Source organism: Salvelinus sp. IW2-2015, linkage group LG8 (genome assembly GCF_002910315.2).
Source record: "Salvelinus sp. IW2-2015 linkage group LG8, ASM291031v2, whole genome shotgun sequence".
In the NCBI taxonomy this organism is placed as follows: domain Eukaryota; kingdom Metazoa; phylum Chordata; class Actinopteri; order Salmoniformes; family Salmonidae; genus Salvelinus; species Salvelinus sp. IW2-2015.
In genome coordinates this window covers 27,574,203-27,589,408 of record NC_036848.1, presented here as the reverse complement: position 1 = coordinate 27,589,408, position 15,206 = coordinate 27,574,203, and the positions used below count along the sequence as shown (strand labels likewise).

The window sequence follows — 15,206 nt, the reverse complement described above, 5'->3', positions numbered from 1 at the left end:
CCCGAAACTACCACCGACGCGTCCCCTCACATGATGAAATCACACCAGTACCCAATGCTCAGGGACCAATGTTCAAAGTTAGAGAGGACAGGAAATTTTGTACATGGTTTCAGACAGTGCTCTGCGAAAACCCAGACATGAATCTGTTCAGAGCGAGTGGTGATGGAGTGAGAATAAAGGACATGAGAAATCCAGAGAGGCAGTCATCTGGAGTCGAGCGGCCACTGTATGGAGCAGGGACATTTCACCTGACCCGGAGGTAATATGGGCCTTCAGAAGTGAGCCAGGAATGGAACGCCCATGCTTTCATGCTGCTACAAACCAAACTGTGAGCCCAGAAGAGGGAGCCCTAAGATATCTTAGGCTGCTGCATGCACTCTGAACTCGAACAGATGGATAGTAGGATTGTCTTCTGCCAAGACTATAACCGAGATCTCTCACTCACCCTGCACGCCTATTCTCACACTTCCAGCTGAGCTCTGCTTTTGCTTGGTTTGATGAACTTTTCCACTGTCTGGCAAGCCCCCGTCCTGCCACGCCCCCCAGCCGCCCACGAGATCCGACCACGATCGTACCAGAGGAGTGATACTCTTCGACATTTTTTTCCTCGAGAATCACTCACGGCCTCATTTGCCGTTGTGCGACCAACGCCCGGCCGACCGGAGGAGACGATCCCGCCAATACCTGACCGAGAAGAGGAATTAGGACAGATCCTGCTCCTTCCGATCCCACAGCCGCCAGCCGTATACTGCCCATCTACTCACACGCGCGACGAACTCGAAGCTGGAATGCGGCCGACTAGAGTCTCGATCGCTGCTCACAAATCTTCTTGATGAAGGCAGACTGGATGTCGGGTAGAGCAGGAGAGGGAGCATGGGCACAAGAGGGAGAGATACAACAATCTGGAGACGGTTCAGGGAGGGACGGCGTATGAGACGATTAAGGCGTGAGCTGGGAGACGAAAGATATTCATCCGCATCAGGCAAAATCTTTAGGACTATCCGTAATGAGAAAGGCGCGATGGGCACGCGCCACGACTCAGTGACAATGGTTCTCTACCACACAAATGGATTGTCTCTCTGATGGTGAGTACTCGAACCCTATACCCGGTCTGGAGGGGATGTCAGTCGACGCAATTGACCTCGTGCAGAAGAAGAGGACAAATACCCGCGGTGGGGCGGATGATGGTGATGTAGAGTATGGTGCTCAACAAATTCTCTCACAGCCAGCACAGCCAATTACCTAGTCTAATGAGTGATGAGAGACGAAACCTCCCCAAAAGCTGACAAGCCCGCTGAGGGTGTTTTTTGTATTTATATCGGTGAATCACCGATTCCAACGGCTCTATTTGGTGTTATTAAACACTATGACTACCTGTTTCAAAGTCTTGTGGCACTTTCATGGTTCGCCTCTGAAGGTGTCTGTATAGTAGAACCCTACCGCACAGGTAATGAACCATGGGCGTCCTAGTTACGTGTGACGCGAGACGCGGTGAATTTATCCCTTTTTTACTCCCTTTTTAAAACACATAACTTAGCTAATATACTCTAGATTGTGCCCCCGTGTGTCCGTCCGGCGCCGCGGGCATTAAATGGTCCTCGATCCAATTTAATGTGACATTTATTTTTTTTTTCCGTTAATTCTCCTCTTCCTCCAATCCCTTTCTTTTTATAAACCCCCGGGCGTTTGCTGGGATATGGAGGCGGAACGTTTGTCCCCAACTCCCCAAGTGATTCCCCATCTGATGCAATTGGCCCGTCTCGAACACACCCTGCGCGAGTTTGATATAGCAAAATGTCCTTCAAACTAACCGGCGCGAGCAAAACCGAGGCCCTGCTTGTTGCACCCACTATCAGGTCCAGACTCACCAATAACACCCCTCACCATAGCAGGACAGAACACGCCTCTCTCCCCCGAGTTTCCAGTCTGGTGTTAAAGCTTGATTCCTCCCTGACCTTGACAGCCACATCAACAACGGTTAACTCTAAGCGTCATTCTATCTCCTCAAGGCTGGACTACCTCAACCACACTCTTCATCGGGAACCCAGGCAGGAGGCTCCAGAAGCCCACTACATCCAGAACAGAGTTTCCAGGATCGAAAACGCCATCACATCAACCCCATCCCGGCATCTCTGCACTGGCTCCCCGTCTCATTACGGATTGAATTCAAAACCCTCCTCGGACATTCAGTCATGTGTGTTCATGGCAATGCCCTCCTTATCTAAAATAACTACTCTCCCTCCATAACCTCACCTGCACCCTAGGACAAGCGACTCCACGCACCCAGGACCAAGCTCAGCTCCTTGGGGGATCAGACTTTCAGCTCGACCGCCCCCACCTCTGGAATGCCCTCCCGGACCCTGAAGGCATCACAGACTCTGGGCTCTTTTAAATGGGCCTAAAGACCTTTCTCTTTAGGAAGACTTTTAAATAAAATTTTATTTGTCACATGGTTCGTTAACAACAAGTGTAGACTAACAGTGAAATGCTTACTTACGGGTCCTTTCCAACAATGCAAAGTTAGATAAAGAAAGCTGGGCTTGTCCTTGTCCCTTGTGCGTCAGCTGTGTCTTTGTGTCAGTTGCCGGTCTAGTTGTCCCAAAAAAACTGTTTTATATTTGTTTTAAAATTTATTGATGCACTTTGAGATTATTCTGTATAGTATAATGAAAAGTGCTTTACACAATGTAATTTATTATTATTGTGTGATCCATAACTGTTGCAGTTAAGTCGTGATCATGAATTTGGAGTCCGTGAAAGTTTTGCAAAACACAACTTATCTTGCAATCAACTTTGACTGCGTTTAATTAATAACTTACAGCAAAAAGTTTCATCCGGCATTGATTCCCGTTGCGGGTGGGGTGTTTCTTGGTTCACATTGAATAAACAGGGATGAGGGTCGTTCCACCTCAAAAAGCACAAGTAAGAGGATTTCGACACCCACCATCTCAGATTGTGCCGTAATCGTTTATGTAGTTAGAAACGGATAAGATAGCGTTCCTGAAACATTATTTTGTTTAAATATAATTTGATATCTGAGAAATTAAAGGCCCAATGCAGTCGTGTTTATCTCGGTTTCAAATATTTTCTGGGTAACAATTAAGTACCTCCTGTGATTTGTTTATTTTTGAACATTTTAATTTTAAACAAAAAAGCTCCTTAGCAAAGAGACATTTCTCAAGCAAGAATTTGGAAGTAGACCCAGTGGGGGGGGAAAACTGAAAACTAGCGTTTATGGCAGAGATGTTTGGAACTATTTCTTATTGGTCTATTAACTTATTACCGCGGTGACGTCACCAAGCAGGCCAAAACTCCATCCCAGGCAGAAATTTCAGGTAGTCTTTTCAAACAGCTCTTACACTAAAAGGCCATTATCATTTTCTGTGTTCTTCCAACGTCATAGTGTATTATTCTAACCTCATATATTTGACTGCACTGGGACTCTAATTGATTGCACCCAAATTGGCATTTTTATTTATTGGATTTATATATCATTGTCAATAAATATAGTACTAACATCCGATTTGGACCATAATTCCTCCTACAATGAGTAAGACATGAGGAATCTAATAAAATGATCACAAGCCTCCCACGGACCTAGCCTTGCAAAGCCGCCGGATCCCGCGAGCTTACATTAAACGTTGTATGGATATGTATGTTCACTGTAAGCTTGAGGGATCAGGACCCCCCCCACAACAAGTAATGTTCCAAGCTGCTTGTCAGACATAACTGATACTGGTTGTTGGGGTGAGACTGGTGGCTTTTGACCACTTTATGGATTCTTCCTGTCTTGCATAATGGTAGGAAGAAGTTTGGTTCAAATTGGATGTTGTACTATATTTGTTGAATATGATGTGAATCCTAAAATGTTAGGGTCAATTTGGGTGCAATCAATTAGCTTACTTTGTCAGAGCAAACTACATTTCAACAAAATAATGTTGCAGGAATGCTAATCTTATCTGTTTTCTAATTACAGAAACTATTTCAGAACAATCTGAGATGGTGCTGTCATGGCTTGCCATGTTAGCCAATTGAGCCGAAGCTGCATGGACACTAGCTTTCTAGGCTGTCTGTCCTCGGGGCGGAGTTAGTTACAGATAGGTATAGTAAACGGTACTCAACACTGGTATCTTTGTAAATTGTCAACATGGTACACCAATGCAGTCAGAGCTAACATATGCTTCACAGGGATACTTCATTATTTTATTTCAAGATGAGCTGTTTGTATTTTTCCAACACTGAGAAAAGGGACTATTTTTTTGTGTGGGTAGACAACTACCTTAGATATAATTGGTCATGATACTTGTAGTGCATTTGAAATTATGACAGGATCACTGTTCTACTGTGTGTGAAACATGATTGTGGTGGACTACTGGAGGAAGCATAGAGTGCAGATTTAACTATAGCCAACCTTCTGTTAGACCACATGTCTGGTAACATTTCTGGTATCATGCTTCCCTAGATTCTTTCATCTGGCTATGTTTGTTCTCATTCTGCATTTTAACAGGTGCATGTTATTTTAAGTGGTAGATGGTTCCCGGACACACGGTTTTAGATTTCAATGTTATGTATTTTAGACACATGGATTTACAAGGGCAATATTATACCAATCATCTAAATAGACAACAACACCTAGGAAAGCACCTGTTGACAATGTTTTATTTTAATTATATTTTAATTGGAATAAAATGATAGTTTCCCCCCCCACCCAAACTTTGCATCCATGAGTCTATTTAATGCATGACATTTGTCAGACTTGCACAGTCAAGCAAGTTCATTATGTGACAATTTATATCTTAACGAGAAAATATATTTTACAAGCGCAACAATCAAAACAATGATTTAATATTATTCATTATCATTTGTTTCCATTAAATGAACAAAGTGGCGCATCCTGACCCTTGTGGCTTACATATTTCATGTCGGCATCCAAAGAACAAGCACTTTTGATTTCTTCAGACACCAGGCTGTTGGAGGCACAAGTTGGTATGCATGCAGTGTGTAGTAGTACTCGAGACCGGTCTAGAGACCACATATTGAGTGTCTCATGTCTCGGGATCTGAGACATTTTTAATCGTCTCGGACAATGAATACTCCTATTTCTTCCCGAGACGCGCGGAGTAAACAAAAATCATACAGTAATTATCAGTAGCTTATAATATCGCTTCGCCAGGCCGAATACATTGCATTCGTAAAATATTCAGCGCCCTTGACTTTTTCCACATTTTGTTATGTTACAGCTATTCTAAAATCGATTAATATTTTTTTACACACAATAACCCATAATGACAAAGCAAAAACAGGTTTAGAAATGGTTGCAATGTATTGAAAAAAAGAAATGGAAATATCACTTTACTTAAGTATTCAGACCCTTTACTCAGTACATTGTTGAAGCACCTTTGGCAGTGATTACAGCCTTGAATCTCTAGGAATAGTCTTGGTGGTTCCAAACTTATTTCATTTAAGAATGATGGAGACCACTGTGTTCTTGGGGACCTTCAATGCTGCAGAAATGTTTTTGTACCCTTCTCAAGATCTGTGCCTCGACACATTTTACATTTAGTCATTTAGCAGACGCTCTTAATCAGACGGATTACAGTAGAGTGGCATACATTTATTACATTTTTTACATACTGAGACAAGGAGATCCCTACCGGCCAAGCGAGGCGCTCTTTCCAGAGCGACTTACCGTAGAGTGCATACATTTTATTACATTTTTTTTTTTTTTTACATACTGAGACAAGGATATCCCTCCGGCCAAACCCTCCCTACCGGCCAAACCCCCTACCCGGACGACGCTATGCCAATTGTGCGTCGCCCCACGGATCCCCACGGACACAATCCTGTCTCACAATCCAATTCGACCTCATGGCTGGTTTTTGTGCTGACATTCACTGTCAACTGTTGGACCTTATAGAGACAGTGGTATACCTTTCCAAATCATATCCAACCTATTAATTACTACAGGTGGACTCCAAGTTTGTAGAAAATCTCAAGGATAATCAATGGAAACAGATTGCACCTGAGTTCATTTCGAGTCTCATAGCAATGGGTCTGAATACGTATGTAAACTATACATCATAAATTATAAACCTACAATAGTCTACACCATCTCAATTTTAATCTCAAAGTGCGGTGTGGCAAGTATCATTACAATAGATACAACAAACAAAGTACTCTTAGGCAACCTTATGACTAAATGCAAATGGAAAATAATTCATCCTTGTGTGTGAGATTTATGTATTGTTTAAATTCCATGTAAAAAAAGTTGCGTGGAATACATTTCAAAGCAATAAATGCGTTGAACAAAAAGTATGAATGCTCTAAGTACATTTTGCATGATGAAAATACATATCCATATTATTTTTTAATTAAGGTTAGGGTTAGGGCCGAGTGTCTGCAGATTTTTGCTCCACCTCTGTACTTGATTGATGAATTAAGGTCACTAATTAGTAAGGAACTCCCCTCACCTGGTTGTCTAGGTCTTAGACAAAAACAAAAACCCGCAGACACTCGGCCCTCTGTGGAATGAATTTGACATCCCTGGGTAAGGGGAAAGGGTTAGCGAACATGCTAAATAGTTGCAAAGTAGCAAGTAGTTGAAAAGTTGCTAATTAGCTAAAATGCTGAAGTTGTCCGTGATCAGATTCAAAAACAGTTCGCGTTATACGACCAACCACCCTCCTCATCGTTTTTGCCTTAAGTAACCTGTTTTTTCTAACTATACCAAACATAACATACATATGAGTATCTTGGTGGATTTTACGTTTACTATGTACTATGAGACCAGGCTGCCTACATGGAGCTCAATGGTATTGAGGTCGCTGTCCTTTCAGCATCATGAGCCTGTCATACACATCCTTTGACGTGTCACTTGTCTTTTTTGGTGATTGTGTGATATTCCGTGTTCAAGTGCTATTCCAAACTAGGAACCTCTGAAATTTCCGACTTGCAAACTGGTTGTAGTTACGGTATACACGTGCCGCGTTCAACGAGTCAGCAAGTCTGAAATGTACAAGTTTCTTATCTCAGTGTGAGTGGCAGTCTGAAGTTTGGCTCAGTCGCAGGCCTGTTTGATTCTGTTCAACACTTTAAGTGATGCTATGTTTCTGTTATTTTTATTGATTTGAGTTTGGTACAACATCTTGGAATATTTTTTCACCCCACTGAAGGCCTAGGTTCAATATCCACGGTTCGCCACTGCGCAAACATGTCTAATAGATATAAAGACTGCTCTTACTATCCTCCCCCGTCTCCCCTTACTAATAGTGAGCGTGCAACTTTCAGAGAATCCCCCCACTCTTCCCTACCAGCAAATCAAGATTTTGACGAGCACGACAAAGTTTGAGCATATTTTTAAACGAAAGTAAAGAACTAATGTTACGACTAAAGTTGGATGCCCAGGTTTCAATAGTCGATAACATATTAATGTTTCATGAAATAKGTGTATATACWGTGCATTCGGAAAYTATTCAGAGCCCTTCKCTTTTTCCACATTTTGTTACMRTACAGCCTTATTCTAAAATGTATTAAATACATTTCTTCCTCATAAATCTACACTTACAATACCCCARAATGACAAAGCGAAAACAGGTTTTTAGAAATTTTTGCTAATWAAAAATWAAAAACATACCTTATTTTGAAAAGGCACAGAAACCTAAGTGTGAATGTTTATTTTCGAACACTATAGTTGTGGCTGCCCATAAGGGTATAGAATCATATTGTATACTGAACAAAAATATAAACGCAACATGTAGTGTTGGTTTCATGAGCTGAAAAAAAAGATCCCAGAAATGTTCCATATGCACAAAAAAGCTTATTTCTCTTAAATTGTGAGGACAAATTTGTTTACATCCCTGTCAGTGAACATTTCTCATTTGCCAAGATAATCCTTCCACCTTACAGGTGTGGCATATCAAGAAGATGATTAAACAGCATGATCATTACACAGGTGCACCTTGTGCTCGGGACAATTAAGGCCACTCTAGAATGTGCAGTTTTGTCATAGCACAATGCCACAGATGTCTCAAGTTTTGAGGGAGTGGGCAATTGGCATGCTGACTGCAAGAATGTCCACTAGAGCTGTTGTCAGAGAACTGAATATTCATTTCTCTAACATAAGCCACCTCCAATGTCGTTTTAGAGAATTTGGCAGTATGTCCAACTGGCCTCATGACCGTAGACCACGTATAACCACGCCAGCCTAGGACATCCACATACGGCTTCTTCACCTGCGGGATCGTCTGAGACCAACCACTGATGAAACTGAGGAGTATTTATATCTGTAATGAAGCCCTTTTGTGGGGAAAAACGAATTCTGATTGGCTGGGCCTGGGCCTGGGCCTGGCTCCCCAGTGGTTGGGCCTAGGCCCAGTCATGTAATCCATAAATTAGGGCCTAATGAATTTAATGACTGATTTCSTGATATGAACTGTAACTCAGTAAAATCGTTGAAATTGTTGCATGTTGCYTTTATATTTTTGTTCAGTATATTTATAAAACGTGGTTTAGATATTGTTATTATCAATGACTGTATAGGTTGTAACCCACTATTATTTTGGGCTCAGTCCAAGGYTTTCCATTGAGAATTGTTTGTCTGTTGCCACCAGCAGGGGGCGCTYGAGCACAGAGGTTTGCCCTCCCCTCAACAGCACTCAGAGGCTGTGACAACTCTAACCGTTTCTCCTCCTGTCTCTTTTCTTTGTTCTCTTAAGCAGGTATGTGGTGTAAACAAGCACATTATCTATAGAAAATGTTAGCCTAAATGGTTATCTGAGTGATACTTACCTTTTATGTTGAAATTGTAGAATGTAAATGTGAAAATTGATTGAGTGAAACTGTTAGCGATCTTGACATAGAGATTAGGGTTGTGGCTAAGTAAGACTAGCTCATAGAATAAGATAAGAAAAAATGGTGCCAGATAATATTTTGGTTTGAATGTATTGATGTTTAGCTCCTCTGAGGTAATATTCTACTTTGTTTATATGGTCTAGGCACTGACATCTCCCCACCCATGTMTTATGTTACAGAGTTGTATTTTTTAGAGAAACACTGTATACGCTAAGCTAACTGTGRTAACGCTAGRCTGTCAAGCYTATAGGGTTGCAATTAGGTTAACGACTACAGTTAGCTGGCTCAGTATTGCTTCCTACTTTGTATTCCTTTTTATTTAACTTTTTTTTCATCTTAGGTTAAGATAAATACTGAGAAGGTATATTTTTWAAWWSKAYMTWKRMMWWRKYSRWYMTATGACTATTTTAAATACAGAGAATGTATGTTACTGTACTTAGTTATAGTACTTTCTAGTCTTTTYCAGCATCTGAGTGGATTATTTATGTTGCAGATCAAAATTCKCCCCGGCTCAGACTTTACTGTCCCAAAGAACATCTGTAGTGCGGAGTTGTCAACCATGACGGAGAGGTCTTGGAGCAGGCAGGCCTTCACCGGGAGGAAGAGCAGCTCCGTTTTGTAAAGATCATGGCTAGGAGGGGCTTGGCCATGGGGTCTCGGGAGTAGCTTTCTCAGGCGCAATAGAATTTAGTTCAAAGAAGATCTAATCACATTGGGTCATTTTGGGGTGGTCTCCAACACATAATGCACATATCAGGATAACAGGTGTTGTATCGGAGATGCATCGTCTATGAAAAGAGGCTACTTGCTGTTCACTCAAACCAACAGTGTTTCAGATTCTATAGGACAATCGCTATATGCAGGAGCGCAACTTTGGTTTTAGAAGTGGGGACATTTATTTTATAGATTTTTTTTCTAGTCGGATAAACACTCCAAACAGCCTACCCGACCACTCGGAGGCGTCCGCATGGTCCTYAAGCACGCCGGTGCCRCGGTTTGTATCACATTCCAATGATYAAACTGGGGGTGACAAAAATGCAATTTTCAGAATGGACATGTCACTGTCCGCAGTGAAAGTTGCACCCCTGGCTATATGTATGTATTATTTGTAGCATTGTACAGCTAAGTCYGAGTCATCTTCAGACCTAACTCAAATTTAAATATCTGGCTGTGTCATTATGACTTTGGATAAATATTTGACACATTGAAGTTATTTCATTTGAACAATGGTTAAGCTAAAAGGGGAGAAAAAAGGATCCTGAAAAAGTGACAGTAATTGGTGAGAAGGTTTTTGTTCATTGATTGCAAATATGCATTTGACAGTGCGGGTATGGTCATGATATTATTAAAAAAATAATATAAATCATAAATGACTCATGGCAGAAATAATGGTGAATATTATTCCAGACACTGACATGGCTTAAAAGGATACTGTGAGATTTGAAGATTTAGGTAGTGTTTTTACTTACCCAGAGTCCGACGAACTCATGGAAACCCATTTMTAGGTCTTTTTCTTACATAGCTATACATAGTATTCAATATTTTATAAATTAGCTAATTTGACTGATAGAAAACGAGATTCTAGCCACGTCCTCATTCTCTGTCCGGTTAGAGATCGCAGAGATGTACTGTATCTCTCTTATTATGGCGTCTGTGAGCGCATGYGCAGCGCCATTGAGACAACTCTGAATCATGGATTACAGTTTCTCCTGGCCCATGGACTACTTTCAGGGTAAGGAACCATCTGACTATAAGGTGTAAAAAAGTGAACTATCCCTTAATTGAATTTACAAATCATTGCAAATAGGGCATTAATGGTCAAGGATTTCTAATAGCTTTAAGCTTTTCACAACGTTTTTTCATTATATATATWTTTTTATTTTATTTATGGCCTCAAACCCAACCCTAACTGTTCTATGTGCTCTTTATCTTATGTGTTGCTTTCCCCCCACAGYTGCTGTCATGATGTGCTTCCCTGGTGCAACAAAGGGACAAGTGGGAACGGCTTAAAACAGTAAAAGTAAAAAAAGAAAAAAAAAAAGTTAATGACTAGGATTAAGTGTAGTGTTTTGTATCGTTTGTTCTAATGTTTTATTACCATAGCTACAAGTATTACTGAAATAATGCTCCCATAACAWACAGTACATGTTAACACATKTTATTTCCCTTTATACAACGGGTGGGTCTAATCCCGAATGCTGATTGGTTAAAACCGCATTCCAGCCGGTGTCTATTCCACAAGTTACCACCGGCTAAATCTATGACGTTAAAATGCCTATTTACTGTGTTCCATCTGATTGTGCAATCCACTGTCTCATCAGCCCAGCCAAGCAATTTATTAACTTGATCTCCACTTTTAAAAAGCATCTAGACATTTTCACATTTCTTTWAGATTAACATTTAGTTTTCAACAGCGGAGATTTGTATAAACCTTGCTGTCTGTCTCTCCGACATTTGCAACATTGTTTCAATATTTAATATCTCCAGCTGTCCCATAGTGATGAACATGTCGGGATGAGACAAACAGGCAGGCAGCGTTTCTCAGCCAGTCGAAATCAGCTGGCATKATTTTTATGGATATACGTATACAAAGTCATGTCAATTGCAGCTAGTTTGCAGTCTTTCCAGCTTCAGTTTGAAGTGATTGTGTTAGCTGTGCTGTTGGCTAGCTCCTCTGAACAACAGTGTCCTGACGAGTGAGCACGTTTTCTATGCCAGGCGAAATCGCACCTAATTAGCTCATTGTTATGGATGTATCCAAATAAATGTCACTAGAAAACAGCTTAAACACATGCAAATGGAGCTACTTTGCTGTTATTCTGGCTACACCTTTTGACGTGACTGTAAGTTAGCCATAGTTGGCTAGCTAGCAAGCAAGGGATAAGAACGTTGCCAGCAAGTATGGCAATGGAGCATTTAGAACGAACGACTTGTTCTCTCCATAGATACAGAACAAAAAGACTAAACATCTCTAGCAACCAAACCAATAGAACAAACGACCAGCCAGCTTGGGTAGCAACCCTAGATTTGTTTTGGGACTATATCTTGTGGAAGGATGAAATAGTATGAATAAATTCATAAAAATAAAGTTTTTAATGAAAATATGTCAATCATTATTTGAACATGTTGTTAACCTGTTGTATAAAAGTGAAAATCCCCTTGAAGCCGGTGTTTGGAGAATATATTGGCACYGTTTGCCGGCCCTCGTCTCGGGCCTAACAACACCCATGCCAATGTATCCTTCAAACACCGGCATCTCGGGCATTATCACTCAACTATTGTGAGATACAAAGGACATATATGTAATAAACATTTTAATAATATGTTCCATACATATACAGTATGAGCATATGTATTATAAATATATGCATATACGCTGTATGTGTATAAAAGTAAGAAATGTATGTAACATAAATGAAAATGGCCAATTCTTGTATATTTCAACATATACAGTATGTGACATATACGTACTTATGTGTGGATACATATATAAGCATACTGTATATGGGCATATACACTGAGTGTACAAAACATTAAGGACACCTGCTCTTTCCATGACATAGACTGACCAGGTGAATCCTGGTGAAAGTGATGATCCCTTATTGATGTCACTCCTTAAATCCACTTCAATTTGTGTAGATGAAGAGGACAGGTTAAAGAAGGATTTTTAAGCCTCGAGACAATTGAGACTTGGATTGTGTATGTGTGCCATTCAGAGGGTGAATGGGCCAAACAAAAAAAATGTAAGTGCCTTTGAACGGGGTATGGGAGTAGGTGTTCCTAATGTTTGGTATACTCAGTGTATGTTTCCACCATATATGCCCATATAAAACATATCCTTAATATACATATATTGCCATATATTAGTTTTCCGTATGGGTAGGTAGCCACAACAAATTGGAATTCATAACATATAAGTTTTGCAAATGTGTAACATATTCGTTTTGCAAATGTGTAACATATTGGACAAATTGCAATCCGCAACATAATGTACGAATTGCAATTCGTAACATATATGAAATGGATGATGGACATCCACAAATGAATACATACCATATGAAACGTAACACATCCTACTAAATGGAGTGTCTTGGATGTACATACAGAATAATACGAAATGCTCTGAGACCAGGTTGATGTAGGATAGTGCACTTTTTTGTAAAACACAAAAAGCCTATAGAAAGACAGCAGTCACAAACAGCATGATGTCAAAGCATAAGCACCCAATTCACTCGGACATAAAAGGCCAGTAGGTCCAAACCATAAGAAAAACACAACCGTTAGGCTAAGAAAATATATTTGTACAAGCTCAACAATCTAAATATAATATTTTTCTTGATATTGTTAATTATCAGGTATTCCAATTTCAAATTCTTAATTGAAACAAGATAGTGGAMCAAGCCTGAACCCTTGTTGCCTATATATCTTAATGTCAGCATCAAGATAACACGCACTGTAGCCTTCCTTCAGACACAAGGCTGTTGAAGGCACAAGTCAGTATGCTTTGTAATGTCGAATAGCCCCCAGTTCACTCAGAGGTGAGGATTTCCTATTTTAGTCACAGGGGCATAATGTTTCATAAATATCTGGCCATTTCCATTCACACACATGGGTACAAATACTGCGCACTGGAAACAATTGGATAGAGGAAACCTTTTGACATGATCCGTAATTCAATGTGTAGATCAAACGCCTCAGAAGGACCACGGTAATGTCATTTATGCATGTAAATTAAGTAAATCTTTACAAAAACATTTTACAAAAACCTTACACTAACAGCATTGCATTACATTATAATAAAATATCTCAGTTTGTCATCAATCTCGAAGTGTTCAGTGTTTGGGACTGGGAACGCAGTCAGTCACATCACTCAACTGTAGAAGTAAGGCATAATACAAAGATAAGCTATCATCAGAGCGGAACGTGTAACATACAGTTCCTGTAGMATAGTGCAGTATGATCTGTTTTCTATGGCGTATAGTTGGAATCATTTTTCCCAATTAAATGATGTCAATGATGCTATAATTAAGCATTACTGAGCATATCAGTATCTATAAGACGGGTTAGCTGACAACGTCACTAAAAAACGATGCGCGCACGTCGATGAGCCAGAAGGCCATGTGGTGTAATGATTCTGGATGGTCAGATAGCTAGTAACAATGAGAAGAAGCTGCCATGTGGGGAATCGTAGGTGGCTCGTTTCAGCTCATTGCATCTTGTTATTGATACCATGTCTTGTTTTGACTCATGGCACGTCTACGCTAATATGGCTAAAAATGAATTAGCTAGCTAACCAACAACTGTAACTATGTATTTGAGAGACAACAAGTGCTCATTGTGCAAATATATTTACATTTTCAATAAACATTTAGAGACTAGATATAGTTTACATGCTGTCAACAATCTAAGCCAGCCCCATCTGTTTTGCCCCATAGTTGCGCACGCGACGGTTTTGTTGCTAAACAACCAACCCGTCTATAATGCTGATTCAATTTCACACGCAGTTCTACGTTCAGCCACCAGATYTCTTAAATGGCCGGTCAAGCGCTGTGAATATACACCTCCTGTTCTCTCAATGGCAATCTCAATGGGTATCAGGAGAATTGTTATGCTACATTACTCCATTAAATTATTTTATAATCTTAACGATAAAAGAGTGATCCAGTACTTCTTGGAGCTCAGAGGATGTAGGCAGGGTGGAGGAAGTCTTTAGGGACGATACCGATGGTACCATTTAGCTCTCCGACCCACCAGCCATGGATGTTATACTCCTGGAACACATAGAGACACAAGTATGGTGAGGAGGAACACGCACAACTATGCTCAGTAGACTATGTCATCATAGGTTTATAACAGAATTTAGCCTTGCCTCAAAATGGCTCTTGACACCTTMTTTTGTCATTTTTGGGGTACATGCAGATTGAGAATTACCAGAGGCCCAGGGGGGTCTCAGACCCCCTGAATGAGTCATGATGCAAAAAAAAGTCTAATTTGGGGGGGGGGGGCTCTAAATAATGCTAATTTAAKAATTCTCCTATTTGTTTAAAATGCAATTTGTACTGCTACAGTGGTAAATATTCAAATAAAAGCTTATTCCAAATTAAACGAACACTCCCACATGGTAAAAAWTWAAAATATCTKATGTGGCTGCACTTGRCATCCCGTGACAGTCCCATATTTCAGCCTCTTTTCAGGTGTCCCAACTTTTCTTACCACAAAAAAAGGTCCTTTTGTCAGTCAGAAAGGCGCATCAATTAATTCAGGCTACAAGAGTGTAGACCCAATGACAATCACTAAATGTCATTACACTTTTTGGTGTTTTGTAACAGATGTCTCTTTCCATTCATCAAATGGCG

General features: G+C 40.4%; 1 protein-coding gene across 1 annotated transcript in view; it reads right to left on the bottom strand.

The window, feature by feature from the left end:
- Positions 1 to 10,146: 10,146 nt before the first annotated feature.
- The window catches only part of skap1 (src kinase associated phosphoprotein 1), a 52,550-nt gene continuing 47,490 nt past the window's right edge, over positions 10,147 to 15,206 (bottom strand). Inside the window, exon 12 of the mRNA XM_023992889.2 lies at positions 10,147 to 14,621. Coding sequence (XP_023848657.1) covers positions 14,529 to 14,621 — 93 coding nt within the window. The 3' untranslated portion in view covers positions 10,147 to 14,528. The remainder of the gene's footprint in view (positions 14,622 to 15,206) is intronic.